Raw genomic sequence first — 24,127 nt, 5'->3', positions numbered from 1 at the left:
CTTAACAGCATCATCTTTCAAGATTTTAAATAGTTCAACTGGAATGCCATCACCTCCACTGGCCTTGTTGTTAGCCAGGCTTTCTAAGGCCCACTTGACTTCGCTCTCCAGGATGTCTGGCTCAAGGTCAGCAACTACATTGTCTGGGTTGTCTGGGATATCCAAATCTTTCTGATATAATTCCTCTGTGTATTCTTGCCACCTCTTCTTGACGTCTTCTGCTTCTGTTAGGTCCTTCCCATTTTTGTCTTTTTTTTCTTTATTGGCTTTATTGGCTTTATTGGCTTTAGCTATTTCTTTATTGGCTTTAGCTATTTCTCTTCTTTCGTCTACTCTAGGGAGTTCAAACTGACCTCTTGTATTATTTGTTAAATGCATTTAATTTTATACTATAAACATTCTTTTTTATTTTTTTAACTGATAGAGAGAATGCTTTTAGTATTCTTTACAACCAGCAACCACGACATTTGTTGGTATCATTACAAGACTATAGGAACTATCTCAGCATTCTTTGGCCAAATGCCACCGTCAAAAAACAAAGTAGAAAACCAATAACTATGATGATTAAGTTGGTGCAAGATCTAATAATTATTTCACAGACTAGACTCAGTTTAGTCAGTTTTCATTACGTTAAAGTGAAATACCTGTTGTTGTTTTTTGCGAAAAGCTCAGATTCCTATCCGAGAAACAAAATTGGTTCTTCTTTTAGAAAACGTCCCTTAACTCAGAGGGTTTTGAGAATACACCCCTTAACTCAAATAAATGTGTAAGAAGATAATGGTCACTTTCAATTTGCTTTAGAATGAACATTTAATATTAACTGTATATTCTTTATTCTTTAACAGAAGCGTAGTATTTTCAGTTTTTTTTTTTTAAACACTAATTTGATGACCTAAGGTTAAAAAAAGAGCAGGAAAGGTTTTTTTTCCTGTTCTTATCTTGGATTTCTGTTCTCCAGTAGAAGCAAAATTTAGCAAATTGAGCTGTTCTTAAGTTGGATTGTTCTTAAGTAGGGACGTTCCTAAGTAGAGACCCCACTGTACTTGAAAGGTTATCATACAGAGGAGAGGCAGGATCTGTTCTCAGTCATTCCAGAGTGCAGGACATGCAACAAAGGGCTCAAGTTGCAGGAAGAGAGATTTCCACTGCACATCAGGAAAAACATTCTAACTGTTAGAGCAGTATAACAATGGAATCAATTACGTTGGGAGGTGGCGAGCGCTCCAACACTTGGAGGCATTCAAGAGAACGTTGTCTGTCAGATACACTTTGATTTAGATTCCAGACTTGAACTGGGGATTGGACTTGATGGCCTTATAGGCCTCTTCTAACTCAATTATTCTCTGATTCTATAATAACAGTTGGTAGTTTGCCAGTGATAAGCTAATTACTGTTAGCTCAAATTCAGGTTTGTTTTCTAAGTGGATAAGAAACTTTATTGTTGTTGTCATGCGGTGTCCAATGGCTTCTGACTTAGGGCAATCTAAGTAAGGTTTTTGAAATATGTGAAGTGTTCAAACAGTGGCTCACCATTGCTATCCCCCAGTGAATTTCTATAGCCAAGTGAGGATTTGAACTGAGGTCTCCTGAGTCATACACCATGTTCACTACACACTGCTGGCTCTCAGAAGAAACCTAACAGGAATGCTATCTTTCTTCATCGTGGTCTTCTGTGAATGCACACAAAGGGTTAATACCAGCGCCAGCGTTGGGCCTCTCGGAACGTTTTCTAGCTGCAAGAGAAAAGTAACAATGTTTAGGACTACCCCTACTGCGCACGCCCAGCCTAACCGTCCCTCAGTTCCATTTTTCCGCCTAGCGGTTTGGAGCCTCTCGTCGTAGCTGCGTTTATTGCGATCTATCTATCTGATTTTTTGGCTTTGACCTCAGCTTCGCTCACGGACTACCCTAGCGCTTTTTCCCTTCAACTTGACGAACCGGTGTATTTTTCTGGCTTTACTCGGACTGATTTCGGACTGCTCTGCCTTATCCTTGGACTTGTCGTTTCGGTTTCCTTGCTGCCTATGTCCCCTTCAGGGCCGTTCAGCAGGTGTGTGCTGTGCGACCGCAAAATTCCCCATCAGGACGGCCACGATACTTGCCTGTATTGTTTGGGGGAGTCGCACAATCCCAAAGCTTGCCCACACTGCAAAGCCTTCACTAAGGCCGCTCTCAAGGCTCGCCAACAGCGCCTTAAACTTCATTTGTGGGAGTCAACGTTGTCGTCCACGGCGCCCTCAGAGGGGGAGATGGCTTCCACTTCTCGAGCAGCTCCTGTTCAGTCAGTCGTCTCTAAAGTCTCCAAAATGTCGAAAAAATCCGCGTCGTCGAAATCGGCCGCTCCTGCTTCGAACCCCGAGCCTTCGGCTCCGAAAGCTAAGCCGTCGAAATCGTCCAAAGCTAAGGCGGCCGCCCAGCTTAAAATGACATCCATTCCACTTTCTCCGAGCTCGGGTTCCATCCCATCGCCGATTCTTGAGGAGTTGTCGAGGCGCTTCGGGGCCTCGTCCGAGGCACCCGCACCTCCTCCTGCTCGACGTACTGAAGTATTACCGCCTTCGGGAAGGTCTTCCCCGACACCGAGCCAGTTAGTCGCTGTCACTACTGGCCTCGCTTCCGCCCCACATAGCCCTTTTCCTGCGGGCCAGGGGTCGCCTCCCGTGTCGATCTCGTCCGTACACTCGGACTCGAGATCCCCTCGAGAAAAGCTACCTCGATCACCTGTGCGTTCGAGGTCGAAATCTCCTCGAGGCAAACGTTCTCGCACGGAGAAGCATGGCTCCCCGAGTCGGTCCCCTTCCTCCGGCCGCTCGAGGTCGAAGTCTCCTCGAGGGAAACGATCGAAGAAGAGGCATCGAGCTTCCACTCAGTCCGACTCTGGCGATCGCTCGGACTCGAAATCCTCTAAGCGTAAACGCTCTAAGAAGAAGCACCGTTCTCATCGACGTCGTAGCAAGCATCGACGTCGATCCTCTTCTTCCCGTTCAGCGGATTCCGACCGCCCTAAGCGTCGTAAGCACCATCGACGTCGGCGCGACCGTTCGCGGTCTCCTTCTTCGTCGTCGACATCCGCATCTCGAGACCGGTACCGCAAAAAGATCCGGTACATATATGTGTCTTCTTCTTCGGAGTCGACCCGGCCTCGACGTCGACGCCGGGCTATTCGAGCCAAAGACCACCCTCCTACGGTACCGGTTGCCCCTCCACCGCAACCGGTCCCTTCCACCTCGGCGCCACCTGTGGTCCCAGTTCGACCCCCGACAACGCAGGTCGGCATCGAGAAGCCCCCTCCAAAGAAGAAGAGGGATGTCTTCTCCTCTGATCCAGATGAGGTGTCCACGGAGCGATCTTCTGACTCCGATCAGGAGCAACCCCCACCCTTGCCACCGCATGATTTACCTCCGGGTGATCTGGTGCTTTCCGATACTGGCGATACTCACGCTCCTTCTCCATCTGAGGACTTTTCTTCTTATTCTCAGATGATGTCCAGGCTTGCCAAGACGCTCAAATTGGACTTGAATCTCCCTTCTCCTCCGGGAGAGGACTTGTTCTTTGGGGACATCAAAAGGGACAGTACTGCTCCCCCCAGTATAGCTTTTGTGCCTGTGGTTATGGAGGCCATCAAGGAGTTCTGGGCTCAGCCTGCGACTACACCTAACGTCCCTCGTCGCACAGAGCACTTCTACAAGATTCATGGGGCTGACACTCATTTTCTGCTCAAGCATCCCATTCCAAACTCACTCATTGTTGAGACAAGCTGTTCAAGGCCTTCGGCCAAAGCCCATGTTACCCCAGTTGACAAGGAGGGTAAAAAGCTGGAACTCATCGGCAGGAAAATCTACTCCCTTGTCACCTTGCTACTTCGAGTCATCAATTATCAAACTGTGTTGGGAGCTTATCACAAACAATTGTGGCTCAAGCTTTTACCGGGGTTGAAAATGATACCTGAAGACACTCGGCAAGCTTTTCTTAACTCCTATGAAGAAGCTCAGACGGTATCCAAGTATGAACGTCTTTCCATCAGACATGCAGCAGAAATCTCTGCCAGAGTCCTCATGTCTGCCATCTCTATCCGGCGCCATGCCTGGCTCCGTTCTGCTGACATAATGGAGGACGTCAAGTCAAAGGTCGAGAGCCTCGCCTTCGACGCTACCGGGCTGTTCAACGAAAAGACCGACTCCCATTTGGAGGACCTTCACAAGGCTAAGAGAACTGCTAAGTCCTATTCTGTTCAGACTCAATCTAGACAGCGACGCCCTCAATGGCGTAAATCTTATGGACAGTACCAATCTTCCCAACAATACCGTCCTTACAAGCAACTACCTCAGCAGCGCTCTGGCCAGTCCTCTTCTTCTGTCCAGGGTTATCAGGGATACCGCCCTCGTCCTCCCCATCGCCGCCAACCCTTTAAGCCACCTGGCAGGAAACAAAAACAGTACCTTTGACTTTCGGCCCCCCGTTTTCACCCATTCACCACCTACCACCCGTCTTCAACCGTTTCTTCACAACTGGTCCGTCATCACAAACGACACTTGGGCTCTAAAGATCATTCAGCACGGTTACCAGCTGGAGTTTATAAGATCTCCTCCGCTGGGTTTCATAACTCATTCTCCCTTCGACTCCTCACTAGAGGAAGAAATATCATCTCTCTTGGAAAAGGATGCCATCTCTACAGTACCACCTCGCGACATACGATGCGGGTTTTACTCCCGCTACTTCGCCGTCTCAAAAAGCGGAGGAGGCATAAGACCCATCCTCGATCTAAGACTCCTAAACACTTACCTGCGACCCAGACGGTTTCGGATGCTCACCTTAGAGTCCATCATGCACTTGCTGAAAAAGAACAACTGGTTTGTCCTTATAGATCTAAAGGACGCATACTTTCACGTCACTATTCACCCCGACCACCGCAAGTTCCTTCGGTTCATCTTTCAGGACACGGTCTACGAATTCCAGGCCCTGCCATTCGGTCTGTCCACAGCTCCCCGGACCTTCACCAAGGTCATGGCTCCAGTGGCAGCTTACCTTCGTCTCAGGGGCATTCACGTTTACCCTTACCTGGACGATTGGCTCGTAGTCTCCACCTCGCGAAGGCAATCCCTGAAAGACACAAAATTTATCCTGTACCTTCTCTCCAATCTCGGTCTCACTGTCAACAAACAGAAGTCTCAGCTCGTTCCCTCCAAAACAGTTCAATACATAGGGGTCTGTTTGGACGCTGTAAAGGGTCGAGTCTTTCTTCCCCCAGAAAGAATACACAAGATTCGACGAGCCATCAGGAAATTTCTTCCCGGTGCTCGGGTGACAGCCCATCACGCCCAACACCTCCTCGGCCTGATGTCTTCTACAACGCCGGCGCTAGCGCACGCTCGCCTCAAACTCCGGTCGCTCCAATCTTGGTTTCTCACCCTTTTCGACCCCATGATGGACAGTCAAAGGAAACGCCTTCGGGTCACCCCGGAGCTCACCAGACAGCTCCAGTGGTGGATGTACACACCCCATCTCACGGTTGGCCGGCCCTTTCGTCCACTCCGTCTCACCGTTCAAGTTACAACGGACGCCAGTCCGTCCGGCTGGGGGGCGCACTGCGGGCGTCGCACCATTCACGCCCTCTGGACACCACAGGAAGCCATGTTCCACATCAATCACCTGGAACTGCTGGCGGTTATCAAGGCCTTCAGGTCCTTCCTTCCTCTCCTGCGCGGCCGCGGAGTTCAGCTGGTGACGGACAACACTACCACAATGCACTATGTCAACAAGCAGGGAGGAACCCGCTCTCATTCACTCCTGTATCTCTCCATCCTCCTTTGGGAATGGTGTTACCGTCATCATATCTACCCAGTGGCCATCCATGTAGCCACGGAGGACAACACACTTGCGGACACTCTGAGCAGGCTTCATTATCAGACTCACGAATGGGAGTTGAACCCTCTGGTCTTCCAGGACCTTTGCCGCCAATGGGGGACCCCAGTGCTGGACGTGTTCGCATCCCCTCACAACGCAAAATGCTCCCGGTATGCGTCCCGGGCAGGTCTCGGTCACCACTCGCTCGGCGACGCATTCATGATTCCATGGAACCAGGGTCTCTTGTACATATTTCCACCGATCCCGTTGATACAGAGATCCTTGATCAAACTCCGACGTTCAATGACTCCGGCCATTTTCATCGCACCCTTTTGGCCTCGCCAAGTGTGGTTCCCCACTCTAGTCAGCATGGCTGTGGACTCAGTAACCCTTCCGATGTGGTCGGACCTACTGACCCAGGAAGCAGGCGAAGTCCTTCACCCCGACCTCGACACGCTCCATCTGACGGCGTGGAGGATCGTCCAGAAATTCAGGAGGTCTTGACCAACGCCATCAAGCCCTCCACGTCTCGCTTGTATGCCTACAAGTGGAAAAGCTTTCTGCAATTTACCCAGCAGAGGGATCTCGCCTCTTCCCCTGTGTCTCTGTCTACACTTCTGCAGTATCTCCGTTACCTGTTCGATTTCCACCTGTCTATCTCTACTATCAAGGTGTACCTCGCTGCGGTTGTCTTCTTCCAACCCAGAGCTTCTCCCTCTTCCCGTTTTTTCTCCCATCCCACTGTCAGGATGTTTTTGAGGGGTCTCTCTAACCTCCGACCTCCCGTTCGTCCTCCACTCCCCCAGTGGTCCCTCCACTTGGTTCTACATGCCCTAGCCAGACCCCCATTTGAACCCATGGCTACCTGTGACCTCAAGATGCTTTCTTTGAAAACGCTATTCCTAGTGGCTATCACCTCTGCTCGTCGAGCTAGCGAGTTGGCAGCTCTCCGTCATGACCAACCTTTTCTTCAGTTCTTTAAAGACAAGGTTATGCTTTACCTGGACGTATCTTTTCTTCCCAAGGTGGTCTCCGACTTCCACGTCAATCAGCCACTTATTCTCCCAACTTTGTTTCCGTCTCCGACGACTGATGTTGAACGCATGCTCCACATGCTTGATGTTCGACGGTCCTTAGCTTTTTACGTGTCCAGGACCAAGGTCTTTCGCCTGGCCAACAGACTCTTTCTTTGCTACTTTGGCCCAAAGAAGGGCTGCCCGGCCTCGCCGTCCACGCTCTCTCGGTGGCTCGTATCTACCATCGCCCTTGCCTACGAGCTCAACCACAGAGATCCTCCACAGGGACTTAAAGCCCATTCCACCCGGGCTGTTGCCTCATCCACTGCCTTACTTCGTGGCGTCGACCTGCCCGACATCTGCCGGTCCGCTACCTGGTCCAATGCCTCTACCTTCATAACCCACTACAGATTGGACGTGAGGGCAAAAGAGGAGACCAAATTCGGGAGGGCAGTGCTAGCATCGGCTCTTCAGTGACAGCCCACCATCCGGTTAGTAAGCGTGCTAATCACCCTTTGTGTGCATTCACAGAAGACCACGATGAAGAAAGAAAGGTTACTTACCTGTAACGATGGTTCTTCAAGTGGTCATTCTGTGAATTCACACAATCCCGCCCGGCCTCCCCTCTGTCTGTCTGTCACTGGCATCTCTATGACTCGAGGGCCTATGGCGGACAAATGGAACTGAGGGACGGTTAGGCTGGGCGTGCGCAGTAGGGGTAGTCCTAAACATTGTTACTTTTCTCTTGCAGCTAGAAAACGTTCCGAGAGGCCCAACGCTGGCGCTGGTATTAACCCTTTGTGTGAATTCACAGAATGACCACTTGAAGAACCATCGTTACAGGTAAGTAACCTTTCTTTATCCCATAGGAACCATGAACAAATAGAAAGGCATTATGAAACACTGGAGAATAAAATGACTATGTGTTCTGTATTCCTTAAATAACAGGGGTCTGCTTCCATGGGACATTATTACTCCAAAGTATTAAGTAAAACACCTCTTGGTTCCTTCCCTTAGTTTCCCTAAGAGAAGACAATGACAGTATGGATATTCAGGAAAAAAATATTTTTGTGACCAGAAATTAATATATTTTAGTTGTTTGCATATTGTTTTAAAACTCTTGTCTAATTGTTTCTGAGTTTATAAGAAGGGATTGAAATAGAAGGCCAATGATGATTTAAAAAAAATTATCCCAGAATTTCACTTCAGCTGTATCACCTCTGCTCCTTCTGTTACTAGGTTCAGGGGGAGAGATGCAAAATAACAGCTTTCAAAAATACCAAGAACCTGCACTTAGTGCAGTTTCCACTTGCAACGAAGAGGATGCCTTGTTAGAAATGGAATAACACCGAGTCTACACATGTATACTTCCTCGTGCAGAGACACCTTGCATACACAAAGCAATCTTGTATTATTAAGACCTCCGCAAGGTCCCTACATTTTAAATGATGGCTTCCCTTTTCATAGGATGTGGGATTGGATGTGGCCGCTTTTGTTAGTGATACTAGAGAAGGCAAATGCAGAACCTAGTGCTTCCGGGTAGGATAATAATATGTGGGTGTCAGATTGTTGTAGTGACACAAGTAAGCCAAGAAGCCATTTGACAAATAAGTTTCTTTTATTGCAGAAGAAAAGAGATTGTATCATATTTCCTAATTCATAGTCTGTAACTGCTGATACCTAGATAAATATTTGGATTTTGGCCATTCTCCTGCAACTACCCAGTGGGGTTATTTATTTTTAGCGATCAGCTAGAAATCTTAGGTAATTGGAGGTTTTTCTTTATTGGCTTTAGCTATTTCTCTTCTTTCGTCTACTCTAGGGAGTTCAAACTGACCTCTTGTATTATTTGTTAAATGCATTTAATTTTATACTATAAACATTCTTTTTTATTTTTTTAACTGATAGAGAGAATGCTTTTAGTATTCTTTACAACCAGCAACCACGACATTTGTTGGTATCATTACAAGACTATAGGAACTATCTCAGCATTCTTTGGCCAAATGCCACCGTCAAAAAACAAAGTAGAAAACCAATAACTATGATGATTAAGTTGGTGCAAGATCTAATAATTATTTCACAGACTAGACTCAGTTTAGTCAGTTTTCATTACGTTAAAGTGAAATACCTGTTGTTGTTTTTTGCGAAAAGCTCAGATTCCTATCCGAGAAACAAAATTGGTTCTTCTTTTAGAAAACGTCCCTTAACTCAGAGGGTTTTGAGAATACACCCCTTAACTCAAATAAATGTGTAAGAAGATAATGGTCACTTTCAATTTGCTTTAGAATGAACATTTAATATTAACTGTATATTCTTTATTCTTTAACAGAAGCGTAGTATTTTCAGTTTTTTTTTTTTAAACACTAATTTTATTGTATTCGTGAAGGCTTTCACGGCCAGGATCTATTGGTTGTTGTGGGTTTTTCGGGCTCTTTGGCCATGTTCTGAAGCTTGTTCTTCCTAACGTTTCACCAGTCTCTGTGGCCGGCATCTTCAGAGGACAGCACTCTATGCTCTGGTGCAGTTTGTCGAGGAGAATAATTTTATTCTTCTCTTGCTCAAGTGTAGACAGTAGAGAGGAAGTTTAGAGTCAGTTTCCTGAAGCTCCCCCTCCTCTCTATCTTCTCCTTCACAGGAGTGTTCTGGTGTGTAGCTGGTTGCAAGACCACCTCTCTTTGGTAGCACTTTTTGTTATGGCAATAGGGAACCTTCATTTTGTACCCGATAGTGCTACCATTTTGGTTTTTTTAAATTGGTGACAAATGAAGACATTGTTCTTTCTCCAGGCTTTGTAGTATGGTATCTTTTTATTTAATTGTTATTTTATTACGTATTTATTTTAGGTTAGCCACAGAATAAATTCTGGTATTTGGAAGGCAGGGTATAAATGTAATAACAAAAGTTTGTAAATACCTTCTTTACCTCTTCTTGGAAGAAGTTCCATAGTTAAAGAGCTATTTTGGAAACAAGCTTATATTAAAGAAAAGACATGTGTTAAGGAAATGACCACAAGAGATATTTTAGAAGATAAGAATTCATTGTCGTGTTATTTTATTGTTTGTTGTATTTATTTATCAATAGACCACAGGGATTGACTTTTTTTTAAAATTATTTATTAAGAGGAATATAGTGATCGGCCCAAATAATTAGTACCATAGTATGATTTCTTTTAAAAAATGTTTGTGTGTTTATATTATATTATATTATATTATATTATATTATATTATATTATATTATATTATATTATATTATATTATATTACAGTATATTATATTATATAAAATATACAAAGCATGTAAGATCTTATCTTTACACAGGGCTGAAAGTGAGATATTATATCAGAATGTAAATCAAATTGTGCTTGCTATACCTTATACAAGATCAAACATTCAGAAACACATGTTTGGAAATTTGATCTAAAATATATAAAGTCTGTTATAAAGTCAATGAATAGAGTAAAGTGATTTAGGCTTGGTTTATGACTCACTTCATGCTTCCCATGTAGTATTGTTATCCATGTTACTTGAATTAATTCTTAAATTTCCCCCATTATAAATGAATGCTTTCTGCTGTGTCTTAATTTTAGCACTTCATAATTTCCATTTCATCTCAAAGTTAGCAGCACCTTACACAATTAATTATTTATAAATGGAGTGATAGTTGCTACTAAAACAAATGAATTATGTTCAAAAGCTTGAGCTTTCAGAAGCTGATGGAATATGTTTGTTTCATCATTTTTCACAAGCGATCTCAGATGTTTCCAGCTGTACATGGATTTTACTGCTTCATCAACAGATGTTCTTGGACTACAGCTCCCAGAAATCCTGGCCAGTGCAGCTAGTGTAGAAGACTTGTGGGAGTTTTTGTCCAAGAACATCCCAACGTTGGGAACCATAGGGTTAGATGAATATTCAGAAAAGTGTACAGTATAACCTGCTTTGGGTTTTTAGGTCTTGGGCTTCATCCTCAAGATTTTGGAATTCACTCAGTGGCTTTGGACTTGAAATCTCAGGGAAGGAGATGATGCCAACCTGGCAATTCTGTTTCCACAGCTTCAGAGCATGACCTTTAGATATGCTCAGAAGTACCCTTATCCTTTTCATTATCTTGAGTGTTCTAAGAGTGCTCCTTGTATGGTGGAATGGATACCTTGATCATGAAGGAGATTTTTCCAAATGAAAGGTTCATCCATTGCATTCTGGGCATGCTCTACACTTTCAATCCTGTATAAGCTACAAAGCCTTATACATTCGTTGCTTTCATAATCATCATAATTCATTTGGACTGCTGGCTTCCTTCTTTCCCTAAATTACCAACAATGCTTAAGGCAAAAGAGAGATCAAGAGAACTGTGTGACTTTCTGTCTCTCCTTAGGAAAGTAAGCAATACTGCTTTTTCTAGGTGAATGAAGAATCATTAATATGGGTTTTACAGGTCTATTTGAGCCATTTGTTCAGTTCCTCTTTATTTATTGGTTGCCATATTACATATTGCTCATCCTTAGTTACTTAATTTTGATAGGGTCTCATGGCCTTATAGATTTATTGAAATTATTATTTTATTAATTCCCTATTGTTGTGGTCTTAACGCTATATAGGAACATTTTCAGTGTGGTTTATGGGACTGGGTTAAATTTAGAGTTGAGGGAGGGATAAGAAGATAACTGGATAAAAGTTTAAATTTTTTCACCAGTTTTTTTAAGACCAGTTATTGTAGAACTGGGTGGTAGAGGGGTGAAAGAAGGCTTCATTTTCCATCATGGATAAAATGGTTGATTGTTGAGCCATGCTAGTGGTGACAGGTAGGGGGAAATACGTACTGTGTTGGGTGGAGGACAGGTCACTACAGGAGAGCATGCCGCAAAAGCATAATGTTTGCCCCATGCTGCGGTTCTCTTCTCAGCTGGCAGAATCGAAGTAACCTTATCGGCCAACCTTTTGATCTGTGTATGTTGCTGTTAAATGCCAAGTCGGTCCAAAATAAATCTGAACTAATATTAGATCTGATACAGGACGAAAATGCCAACCTGGCATGTAAAGCTGAAATCTAGGTGGGAGAAGAAGGGGGAGTAGTCATTTCCCAGTTATGTCCCCCGCAACATTCAATCCAGAAGGGACACTGCTATAGGCCATAGAAGCTCCATTAATATCAGTAGGATCTCTGTTCTGTTGCGCCTGGTTCTGTCCCATAGGGAAAGAATACTACTGGTGTTGGTATACCTCTCTTCCCGTGACTAGACATGGGCACAAACTGGTTCAACAGTTCGGCTGCACAGACGTTTCATGGATGCCCTCGTCTTCCTTGCGCCACCACCTCCGGTGGGTGCCCACTCTCTGCTTTTGTGTTGAGGTCCCCTGACTTTTATGTCTGGTAGTTTTCAGCATCCATAAGGAGATGCAGTTGACTGGAGCAAGTCTGGAGTTCATAGAGGCCACGGCTGCCGTGGGGCTGTCCCAAAATTCAGTTGCAGGACACACTCAATGTTTAACTTGGGACAGGGAAAGAATGAAAGTGGTGAATCTTGAGTCGTAACCCCTTATGATGGTCAGATATAGAGATGGGCAAGAAGCTGGGAGGTGAGGAAGGGAAGCCCACACTCCTGCCTGGACTGGGAACCCAGCAACACACAATAACGTGTGAGTGGGCCAGCCAGGGGATTGTCAGGGAAGCATCTGGAAGGTCCTGGAATAAACGCAAGGCTGCCAAAAGAAGCCGTTATATCCAAATAACTGAGGTGCCTTCCAACCAACCAACAGGCAGAACTTTTCTGTTTCGTTTGTGGCCTCATTTCTGCTGGACAGAAACAATTTCTTGATCCAAATGTTGAGAATTGCAACCAACTGACAGCCTAATTTAGATCTAAGGTTGAAAGCATCTATTAGGACCTTGACTTCTTGTTATCTGTAGATCAGATAGAGATGTCTAGTGAGGTTAAATTGGATCAGTTCCAACTAGTACAGACTGAGAATGGGGACAAGGTACTTGTGTGCTGCAAAGCTGCCACCTCCTCTGTAGACCCCTGCCCATCATGGCTCTTAAAATCAGGAAGGGGAATGGACAATTTACCTTAAAGGAAACCATCCTAAGGCTCATTCCAAACAAATCCAGTTTAGCAAGAGATGATCTTAACAACTGTAGGCCTGCTGCCAACATTCCATACCTGAACAGGTTGATTGAAAGGTGGTGGCTGACCACCTGCAGGCATTCTCAGAGGAAAATAGATCTATTTTAATTGGGGTTCAGGCTGTGCCATGGGACCAAAACAGGATTGGTCACCCTGCAAGATGATCTCAGGGAGGCAGACAGTGGAGTGTAACCCTGCTGGTTCTCCTAGATAGCTTTGGAGCCTTTGATACTGTCAACTATGGTATCCTTCTGGGACAACCTATCTCAGTTTTATCACCTTCTCATGAGGACTTGAGAAAGAGCCTTCCCAGTGGCTGCTCCCCGACTTTGGAATGCACAGCCCCAGAAAACCAGACCAGATAGGCGGGGTATAAATAGAATAAAATAAATAAATAAATAGTCCTTCTATTGTCAGACAAATACTTTCCTTTTCAGACAGACTTTGAAGCAGTAAGTGGGGCTCTCAGAAAAACCTATATTTTTAAATTCAGAGATTTAAATTTAAAAAAAATCTTTAAAATTGTTTTTAATCTTGTTTTTAATTTTGGCAAATGTTTAATTGTTTTAATATAGTTCTGGCCAGTCTCTCCTGGTTCCCTGTTGTGTTTTGGATCAGGCTCAAGGTTTTGTCATTCACGGTTTGGGACCACATGACCTGTCAGAGCATCTTTCCCCAAGGCCATTTGCCCAACCCACCAGGTAATCTCAGACCCGGCTCCTCCAGGCAGCCACCCTGAGAGAGGCCCAAAGGTCATCGACCAGAGATAGGGACTTCTCTGTGGTGGCATCATATGGAACCAGCTCCCAGAGATGCTATGCTTGCCCCGCCTGCCTGTATTCTTTTAGGAGACAGTTCAAAACACTTCTTTTCAGGGAGCCTTTTCAGTCTGACTCCGGTTGAGTGTTTTGCTCTGCTTTTCTGTGATAATTTGTTGGTGCCACTCTTGTTGGGGTTTTTTAATGTTCTTGCCACATTACTTTTGTGTGTTTTCTATGTTACTCTTTTATTGTGAAGCTTCATTTTAATCTTTTGTAAACCATGTAACATAGTGTTTTGGCATTAATAGGACGGTATATAAATAAAAGTAATAAACAAATCATGTGTTGTGAGCCACCTTGAGTCCCCTGTGGGGAGTAAGGCAATATAAATAATATAGATAGAATAATAAATATTCCATGCAACCATTCCACATATATATGTGTGTGATATCCAGGTTTGATAATACTGTTATTTTACACCTCAGTCCTTTTTACAGGTGCATGAGACTCATGATGCTGGCTGTAGCATGGGTCTTTAATAAGACCTAAGACCGAGTTCTATTTCCATTACAAATAAGATAACGGCTGTGATTAACAGGCGAGGCAGAATGACTTTGTCTAAGGGGTGTCACATGCTGTTTTCTTTCCCATGCCCCATTAATGACTCATATTGACATATTTTAACACTTTTAGTGGAATTATTTTTGTTTGTAGGTACAGTGTCTTTCTATTCCTATGTGTGAAAAAACTTTCATCAAAACATGCTCCTAGAAGGATGGCCTCAAGCTTCCTATGAAAAAACAATCATTATATCCTTCCCTCCTTAACAGACTTCCATGTGCAAATTAAATATATATATATACTACAGTACTGTATATGTATGGAAGGAGTGGTAGGAAAGCATGGTAAATGTAAGATAGTGGCAACTGGAGCCTTGTGAAATTCCTGTAATTGAAACTTGGTGATTGCATAATAAAAGCCTTGTCCGAAAGCATCCAGACCTCGGTGTGTGATTGTGAGACACCTGAAAAAATGTTACGGTTTTGATTCTGTTTTGCTTCAAAAAGTTTTCAGAGAGTTTCTGGAAAATGGACACACACATTTTGCTGACTGCTGAAGAGAAAGGGTGATGGATTGATTCTCTACGAATATCAAAGCACTATATATTTTGAAACTCATTTTTGTGCTGCCTCGTATTCTTCCTGTGTTTGGCTTTCTTCCGTGATCATTTTGCCATTATGTGATAGAATTCCTGCTATGTTTTTTTTTTTATTTTTTGGGAAGGGAGCCTGTTTAAAACCATCCATAGGCCTGGGATGTCTGTACTGCTTCCTTCCCTTCCACTGACAGAAGATTAAGCTGCCACTGTTCCTTCCCTTACCTTTTGTAACATCACCGGCTGGTGCTAGTTCATGTGGGTGAGACTCGTTTCCTGTGTTCCTCAGGCCAAGGCACCAATCCGAATCGTTTATGGGGTGAATGTGATGGCAAAATGGAAGTCCCGCCTCCTCTGCTGGCTTCATCACCCCTTGCCACTCAGAGCCCCTCCGCCATCCTCACCTCTTCTGGTGATTTGTCACCAGAGACTTTGAAAAGAGTGATGCTTTCTGCTCAGGTAAGGCAATAGTTGACTGAAATGATGCCTTGCATGCTAGTTGTGAGACATTTTGAGAATCATAACACTTTAACTTTAACCTACGCCCTAGCGGTATTTCAATTTGCAATTTCACTATTATTCATGTAAACATCAGATCTATGTTCACCTGTGTTATCCGTAATCCTGTAATTTCCTTCCTCCATGCCTAAATCAAAGGACATAAAATAATGCAGGCAATGGCTGAAGTCTTGTAGCTTCGTATAGTAGGTTGCCCACTAAATCAGTGGGATTGGGTGAGTCAACTCCTCTGTAAATCCCATAGATTCAAATAGGCCTACTCTATTTGTGAGTCTGCAAGAAGATGAGATAGAGTTTGCATTTTGGACCACTTGTGGCACAGTTCAGTGTGAGCTATTTTCCAGCGATCTGATGACATATATACAAGAAATCACGAAGATTCTGCACCATATCCAATCCAGACCTTTTTTGGTCCAGCAGGAGGGCTACAGGTTTTTGGAACTGGGCAGGAGCAGTTCATGTGTGCATTGGAAGGCTGCCTTTAAGGAACAATCACTCCCATTGGAGTGATCCTTTACAGCAAGATCAAATGTAATCCTGTATTACTATCCTATTTTATCCTTACTACACTAAAGTAAGTTGCAACTAGAGTAAGCTCATTTGATTGAATGGGACTTATGGAGAAGTTGACTCACAAAATCCTCACTGATCCACTGGTCCTACTCTGGTGTGATTTATTGTGCTAAGCAACAAGATTTCAGGCAATGATTTGTGCCCTCCGTCTTGAAGAGGAATGAATCTACACAAGTGTGAGTGTTGCTGTAGACCAGTGGTTCACAGAGATTCTTGGACTAAAACTCCCAGAAGCCTTCACCACTAGCTATGTTAGCCAGGACTTCTGGGAGTTGTAGTCCAAGAATATCTGGGCACCTATGGTTGGGAACCACTGCTATAAACGTTCAACTAGACTGTAGCCCTATACTCAACTTTAATGGCAGTAAACCCTACTGGGTGAGAATATACTTCACAGTAATTATGTATAGGGCACTGTTATTTACTATGATATCTTCAGTTTCTCTCCAGCCCTAACAGTGAACTGTTCTAATAAGAATAAAGGCATATGTTGTTGAATGTTAGGTGAAAAAAATCCTTCCTATTCTTTGGAGCTAGAAACTAGAATGAAACATGTTTAGAAGATAACCTGATACAGAACCAAGAAATTCTTAAGCACCAGTATCCAGTGTTTAAAACCTGGGCAATTTGCTGGATGAGTGAATTAGTATGATTGATTATTATAATTATAAACATTATAAAGACTCCAGCTTTTACTTTATTTTTCTGAATGTGGAAAAGAAGAGCAGAAATAATTTTTTTAATAAAATGTGGGTGACTTGGTGGAATCATTATAATTTTCATTTAAAAAAAGATTTTAAAAAGAAGGTTGTAAGGGCAAATAGCCATTAATGTCAGACACCTTAATGAAAATATTGAATAATAATTACATCACCGTTACACCCCCCCCCCATGCTGAAAATCTGAAGAGACCTGGCCATCTGTTGTGCCCCACTGAGAAGAGCCATCTGGCAAGCAAGAAACAGAACACACATAACTTGAAACTATATGATATATTTTTTTAAAAGTAGAATATATAATAGTTAATTGGGTCTAAGGGAAATTGAGCAAAATAATTTTGCACAGTCTTCTTTGGAAACAAGAATTAACAGTTAGGAAATGAGTGTAAAACTAAAAAGTATGTGTATGATCCCTTAAATGTAAGGATCTCTTGTATTTTATTACACAAGACTGTAAGAAAATTGAGGGCACATCCCTGTATTCCACAGAAGAAACAAGAGTCTCTTACTTGAAAAATGAAAGTATGAGTGACTGGCACTTTCCCTTTCTACCCTTCTGATGCTTGCAGAAAAAAAAGGAAGGGCAAGCGTTAACATGGTATAGTTGTTATAATATTGAACTAGGGCCAAGGAGGCCCAAATTCAAATCCACAGTCAGCCATGAAGCTGACTGAGTGATGTTGGCAAGTCATTCTCTCTCAACCTCATATACTTCACATAGTCTTAATAAACATAAATCTGAGATGGGAGAAATAACCATGATATAAGCTTGAACATCTTAGAAGAAAGGCTAGATAAAATTATACTGAGCAAAACTAAAAAATTCTTGTAGGTAGCATTGTTTAAAGTGTTCTATATTGTTGCCCCCCCTTTTTTGTACTTTCCTGTCTATCTGAAATATCAGGGCTGCATTGGAATTTTTTTTCTGCTCTGGAAGCACTTTGTGAAATTGTGGTGGAAACTCATTTTATCATTTGTGTCATGTCTACCCACTGGTTTCATAGCTTATCCTATACAGTATTTCTGACTTTAAAAAAGTATAATGTTTATACCTCTAATTTCTATACCGAAGCGTCTGGAGAAAAACTTTTTGAGAATGCTGAAGTTTAGTAAAGCTACAAATATTTAGTAATATGGAAACAGAGGTCTTTTTCTTAAGAGTTTGAATATGGCTATATGTTTTAGAGCTTGGAACTGATAAAACTGATCACTGTCTTACACTTCTGAGACTGTATTTCAGCCAGATTCAGTTTCATATGGGTTTTAAAACAGAGATGTTTGATGTTATGAGTTTTGAGGTTCTAATGTAAAAATAATTCTCCACGTGTTCATGAATTAAACTGCACTTTTCCTGTGCAGGTCACCTGTGATGGATTGCTAGCACTATGGCAGGCAGAAAGCTCTGACCCAGGTAAATGGCACTCATAAAACGTGAGCATTGATAATTCCAGGTATTAAAAAAATAAAAGTTAATTTTGTGCACATTCCTGTTCTAGATGTGAACACTTCACTGTCTGAAGACATGGATTTAGGCCCTGAAAGTTTGCTCTTCGATTCTCCTGTACCCAAGAACTTGAGCTGTGCATTCTGCAGGAAAATGTTTGAATGTGTGGAAAAGCTGAAAGAACACATGCAGGAACATACTTTCCCCATGATTGTTCCGTTTGATGTCACTGACTATTCTAGGCCAGTGCTAGCTGCACTTTCTGGGCGCACGTCTCCTGGTCGGTTTGCCCGTTTCCAGTGTCGAAAGTGTCCTGCAAGCTTCACCCTAAAATCAAACATGGATCGGCACGAGAAAACAATCCACTTCAACCGGAAGAAGATACAGTGCCCACACTGCCTGAAGCTGTTTCGAGACAAGACAGATTTAAAAAGGCATCTTATGTCGGTGCACTCCGGTGAACGTTTGTTTGTGTGTCTTTTCTGTGGCAAAGGCTTTGGCACCCAGAAAAACCTCACCACTCATACAAAAGTTTGCTGTCTGGGTTCTGCACAAACAATATCTGAAGAACTTCTCAGCAGTATTGATCAAAATCAGGAATCAGAGGATGAATAAGAAAAGTGTTGTGTAGGAGAGAAACTGGAATAGGATTCTTAGACTTGTATTTCTTGGCAACTAGAATGAGCTGCATATTCTGCTGTATCAACACTCCGGGCAGCACAACAGGGATACTAATCAGTGTAATTAAATGCCCTATGTGTTGAAAGGGAGTTGGTGCTTTTCATCTGGAGGATCTGTGGCCAGGATTCATAGAGTTCATAAGCATTCATAGTGTGCGCAAGACGGGCGTCACATTTTCAAGAACAAAGAGAATTTTATTGTTCAGGAATTATTTTCTCTGGACAAAATTTGTTAAAACTATTTTTCTAATGTGTTCTTAAAATAGTTTTTACAGGTGGTAATGTTCATTTAAAATTATGCATAACGAGCATTCAGTCATCATAGTATAGCCCTACATGAGCAGTAATGTGAAAGACCAGAAAGTTCACCATTCATTTTACCTGCACCTGAGGGTAACTTATGGTACATTTGCTGAAATAGGATCTTGCCACTTTTGCGCACCTGGGAGAAAATGAACATGCAAGTGGGAAGATATGGCCATAGGTGATGAGCTTCAGTGTGTTCATGTTTGGTTGTGCTCCTCTATGGACAGTATCACATGTACAGGCCTCACTGTATTATGTGTAGTTAATACAGAACTCGGGTGAAGGCTAGGTAGACGGGGAAACCTAAATCATGTTTATTGAGATGCTTCCTAATGGAGGGACTGTAGTGTTGCTGGTCAAGACATTCTGTAACTATTCTGACTTTATTTTTAAATACATTGTTATGTTGTAAAACAACAACAACAGACAACAGGAAAGTAGTAGTGGGAAAACATGGGAAGGTACAAGTGTAGGATGACAGTGCCCAACGCCCAAGAATGAGCTAGGATGATTGCACAGTAAAATCTTTGTAGCACCTTAACTGTCTTAGGTTATGTCTGTGCGCAACAAATGTAATACTTAGGTATTATCCTATGTGGCTTTCCTAGGATTAAACAGCTAGTAGCCCCATCAGGCTCAAAGAAAGAAACAGAGCCAGTGGGTACTAGAACCCAACACACAAGTGTATAAATGACATATAGAAGTAGAACAGTGGTAAAACTGTTTAAAGGGAGACCTCTTTGCTTTCAGACATGAGCCATAGAACAGTATTGAGAATTTTATTTGTTGCAGGTCATTTGGTCTTATGAAATGCTAGGTGTAGGACCAAGAATACAATATAACCTGAATGTAGTAGATTATGATGTTACGTGTCTGTAGGCTACGCCCCACCTCTTTCCTAAGACACTTTGGTGACTGGTAATATATTTTTTTTCACAGTATTTTTGAGGAACTGAATTGATGGGAATGGCAGTCATTGCTAGAGCTTATATATGGTAGTTGAGCTCCATATACCAGCAATTTTCCAGAAGAGCTACTTGACAGGGATGGACATTATCCACTTTTTATCAAAATGGCAGGCTCCTTGATCATTTAAACACTGGCATGAGAAACATATTTTAAATATTGTAGATGAATTCTGCGGTACAAAGTACATAAAACCTGTGACAAGTTGTGGAAAGGATGCCTTCTGCTGTGAGTCATATTTTGATTTTATTTTCTGTGGCTCCTGATAAAACAGATTTCAAGGAGTGGTAGCATTTTTGCACAGATGCCTGAGCTTTTTTCCCAGCCATTTATGAATCATAGCACAAAACAGATTTTAGTATTGTTTGTTAAAAACGACCTGCAACGTTTATGGGGTGCTGCAGACCAGGGTGTTGGGTTAGCCTATTGTGTCATATGCTTATAAGGCCAAACACATGTATAAAAGACACTCTGGACCGTGGCAAGCTTTTGTTTTAAATCCATGGGGTTTCTAGACTCTAGATTCAGTGGAAATCTATTTGTGAATTTAGATGGTATCTGCTTTTCCATTTTGTTTGGTGTTGGTACCACAAACATTTGCTAATATCTTGCATTTCAGGGGCGGGGGGAAGGAGTTGTGCCTACTTGTAGTTTAACATTTTGTTGCAATTTCTGGCAATGGAGGATGGTTTTAAGGGTGTCTAAATGAAGGTAGACTGTCTATTGCAGGACAGATATTGTATGTGAAAAAAGCAGGGGGGGGGGAGAATCCCTTCTTTCATATGGTATTAATCCATGTGATGAGTTCTACAGTTCTTCCTCCCTGAATACCAAAATCAAACCTCCAACTTCATGAAGTTCAAAGTTCTCATTCCCTGTCTGGCTTCTGAATCATCTAAATTCATGTAATATACCACGTTTTTCGCCATGCTTGCACAAGCAGTATTTAATTGGCCTTGCTAAAAATTGTTTCAGCTCTGCACAGAGCAGGTCCCTAAAAAAAGGATAGTTACTCCAAAGATTTAGGCTGCTAATAGAGCACAAAGAAGACTCTGTGCTTCAATCTGCAAGCTATACAACTTAGTCTCCTGACCTTTCCGGATCAAATTGGAAGCCAACGTGTCATCATTCATTTAGATAAAATAATTGACCAACTATACGGCAACAGACCTCACAGTCTGTAGTTGCTGAATTAAACAGAAAGTCACCTTCAAATTGATTGAAACGAAGCATGCTCAAGGTTTTCCGAAAGTGACTTCTGGCAACTACTAGACACAGAGCATCTCAAATCCGTGCACAGAGGTTCAAGGCGCCATGCCTTGACCCATTTGTCTGTTTCCAAGGTTCATGACTTGCTCTTAGTGTCTGATTTTACTATGACAAGCAAATAGATAAAATTCTCTTGTTTTCATTGACTCTCACCATTTCCATGGATTAGAAAAGGAGAGGAATCCTTCTCGTTGCTGTCCTGGGCAATCATCATTTTCATGCCTATGAGGAATAGAAACCTCATCGCTAATATTCTTGGGAAAAAGCTATAGCATTCTGTATCATGTTTTCATAGAAACAGAAGAAACAGTTCAGCAGTCATCACTGTGATCACCATTTCCTCTCTAACAGGAGAATGGCAATCCGGGAGATGTGGGTCGTGTCTGCTACATGTAAAAAAGACGCCTATAGGGATACAATCGTACTTCTAAAAGAAGACTAGTCTTTATGGCCATATAATTCCTCCTGGCTTACAGGTGGCGTACCTCTAAGTAGCCATGGCATCATGGGCCACAGAGCCCTTCTGTTGGTAACTTGCGCAATTGTTAGATGAGATCTTGGAGAGTTGCCCCAAAGTCTGTTATAGAGACTTGTTGTCTGTTCATTAATGGCTGCCTGGATATATTTTGAGGTCCTCTTCTTCTTCAATATACTCTCTCAAGAAGGAGTTTTCACCTTAAGCTTGAGAGGAGGCCATCAACGTTCCATCCTGTTCCTACCTGTTGTCTTTCCAAAGAGAGCATCTTCTCCTGCTGCCTGGTTTCTTAGCTGAGTCTTACAGAAAATTTAAGGATCAGGTGACATTTTTGCCTATCTTAGGCCTAGAAGTCTTATTACTTGAGGAGAAATTACCAGACAACATAGAATTTGGTTACCACTTCATGGAAACATTTTATATCTTTTAGATTTCCATTCCAGAGATTGTATTTTAATTTCTTGCTCTAAATGGGCAGATCCGTTCTGAAGGAAATCAACCCTGAGTGATCACTGGAAGGACAGATCCTGAAGCTGAGACTCCAATATTTTGGCCATCTCATGAGGAGAGAAGACTCCCTGGAAAAGACCCTGATGTTGGGAAAATGTGAAGGCAGGAGGAGAAGGGGATCACAGAGGATAAGATGGTTGGAGAGTGTCATCGAAGCGACCAGCATGAATTTGACCCAACTCTGGGAGGTAGTGGAAGACAGGAGGGCCTGGTGTGCTCTGGTCCATGGGGTCACGAAGAGTCAGACAAGACTTAACGACTAAACAGCAACAACAAATGGGCAGAATCCAAAGACAGGTGTGGTTACCAAGTGTCTTTGGACCTTTCTCTTATGCATAGCCAACACGTTCTAAATTCTGTTTAAGCTGTTTTATTTGCAATCAAAATTTAGTTTTAGACACTGTGTAAGTGCACAAGCAAATACATTTTCTCTTCTAATTAGCATAGTTAGCCTGCAGTGTTACAGTCTGGCAAACGCTAAATAATTTACTTTGCTCTTTGACAAACAGCAGGTGAGGAAAGAAGGAAGCACAGCAAGGCAGGCAAATATCAGCAGAGAGAATTCTTATCAAACATAAAAATCTCTTCTTCTGAAGGGTGTTTGTTTGTTTGGGAGGAGAAAGCAAATAAGCCTGAGGAACAAGAGATAATGGTTATTCATGAAAGACTCAAAAATATATGCAGTGCTTCATAAGCATATATAAGATGCTGCTGTTTTGGTTCGGCCCTCTGTGCTTGACCATTCAGTTTTGCACATGTCTACTTAGAAGTAAGCCCTATTATGTTCAATTGAGCTTGTTTCCAGGAGAATAAATCTAGAGTTGGAGCCTTTCTGTTCCCCAAAAAAAGAAGAAGTGATAATTGCTGACATTTATCGTAGTGATTCTTCATTTGTATTGCTTGTGGAACTCTCCCCGATGTGGCTTCTGTTCATGGCTTTTTACAGGGATGATGATCAGCATCCAGTGGCCAGAATCCTATTGTCAAATACAGTGTACGTAAAGGAAATTGGGCAAATGTGTTTTTTGCAGCTATTTGCCCCTTTGTCACTTGTCTGGGTGCACCACTGATGCACCGGGTGCATCACATGACGTGGGTAGTATATCCAAGCAGGTGACAACCTGCCAGAACAACCATGTGTACCGATTACACATTTTGGAATTATGCTGTGCAATCACAATAGGATTATGGCTAGTGTGCAGTGCTAAAATTATTGAATATAAAGGGAAGCGGACAATAAAATAAAAGGAATTTCACAATAAAGAGAAATACTGGGATGTTTTTCCCCACCCAGTCCAATTCCCTCTGTTGTTCTCTCCAAATTCCGGGGCCATTTTTGTTTCAAAGTCTGTTTAAAGTTTCGTTAGTTGCCGTTCTTTTCCTTTTTTGAAAATTGCACACTGTTTGCACTTTTTTCCTGCTTTTTTGAAGGAAGAATTTGAATATTTCTCTTCCAGCTAGTTGATGTTTCTCCTTTCTTCTCCTGTCAGTATCTTTTCACCTAAACTTCCTCAACAGGGACAAAAATGCATCTGTGAACAACAGTTTTAATGTGTGGCATATAGAACAATGGATCAAACTTGTGTTCGGTATCACTAGTGAAAATTAATTGGTTCGCACTGGCTTTTTTTTTTTCTGGCATATATATATATATATATATATATATATATATATATATATATATATATATATATATATATATATATATATATATATATATATATATATATATATATATATATATATATATATATATATATATATA

The 24,127-nt window shown here is 42.3% G+C and overlaps 1 protein-coding gene and 1 long non-coding RNA gene across 12 annotated transcripts in view; one reads left to right on the top strand and one right to left on the bottom strand.

Annotated features, from left to right (window-relative positions):
- ZBTB46 (zinc finger and BTB domain containing 46) overlaps positions 1–24,127 on the top strand; it is an 80,474-nt gene that overhangs the window by 38,999 nt on the left and 17,348 nt on the right. For 7 of the 11 annotated variants that reach the window (XM_020812415.3, XM_072996684.2, XM_020812414.3 and 4 more), the window contains 3 exons: positions 15,191–15,360; positions 18,072–18,123; positions 18,209–23,991. The exons of the other annotated variants lie outside the window; for them this stretch is intronic. In XM_020812415.3, the coding sequence (XP_020668074.3) occupies positions 15,191–15,360; positions 18,072–18,123; positions 18,209–18,771 (785 nt within the window). In that variant the 3' untranslated portion in view covers positions 18,772–23,991. Of the gene's footprint in view, positions 1–15,190; positions 15,361–18,071; positions 18,124–18,208; positions 23,992–24,127 lie in introns of those variants that run through there. 11 annotated transcript variants of the gene reach the window in all.
- Positions 1,140–15,196, bottom strand: LOC144588691 (uncharacterized). Its single transcript, XR_013544353.1, has 2 exons — positions 7,713–15,196; positions 1,140–1,647 (listed from the first exon to the last, which is right to left on the bottom strand). It is a non-coding gene; the product is annotated as an uncharacterized LOC144588691 (long non-coding RNA).

Source organism: Pogona vitticeps, chromosome 4 (assembly GCF_051106095.1).
Source record: "Pogona vitticeps strain Pit_001003342236 chromosome 4, PviZW2.1, whole genome shotgun sequence".
NCBI lineage: Eukaryota > Metazoa > Chordata > Lepidosauria > Squamata > Agamidae > Pogona > Pogona vitticeps.
Note: the sequence above shows the minus strand (reverse complement) of the source record. Positions and strands in the feature narration are given on the sequence as shown.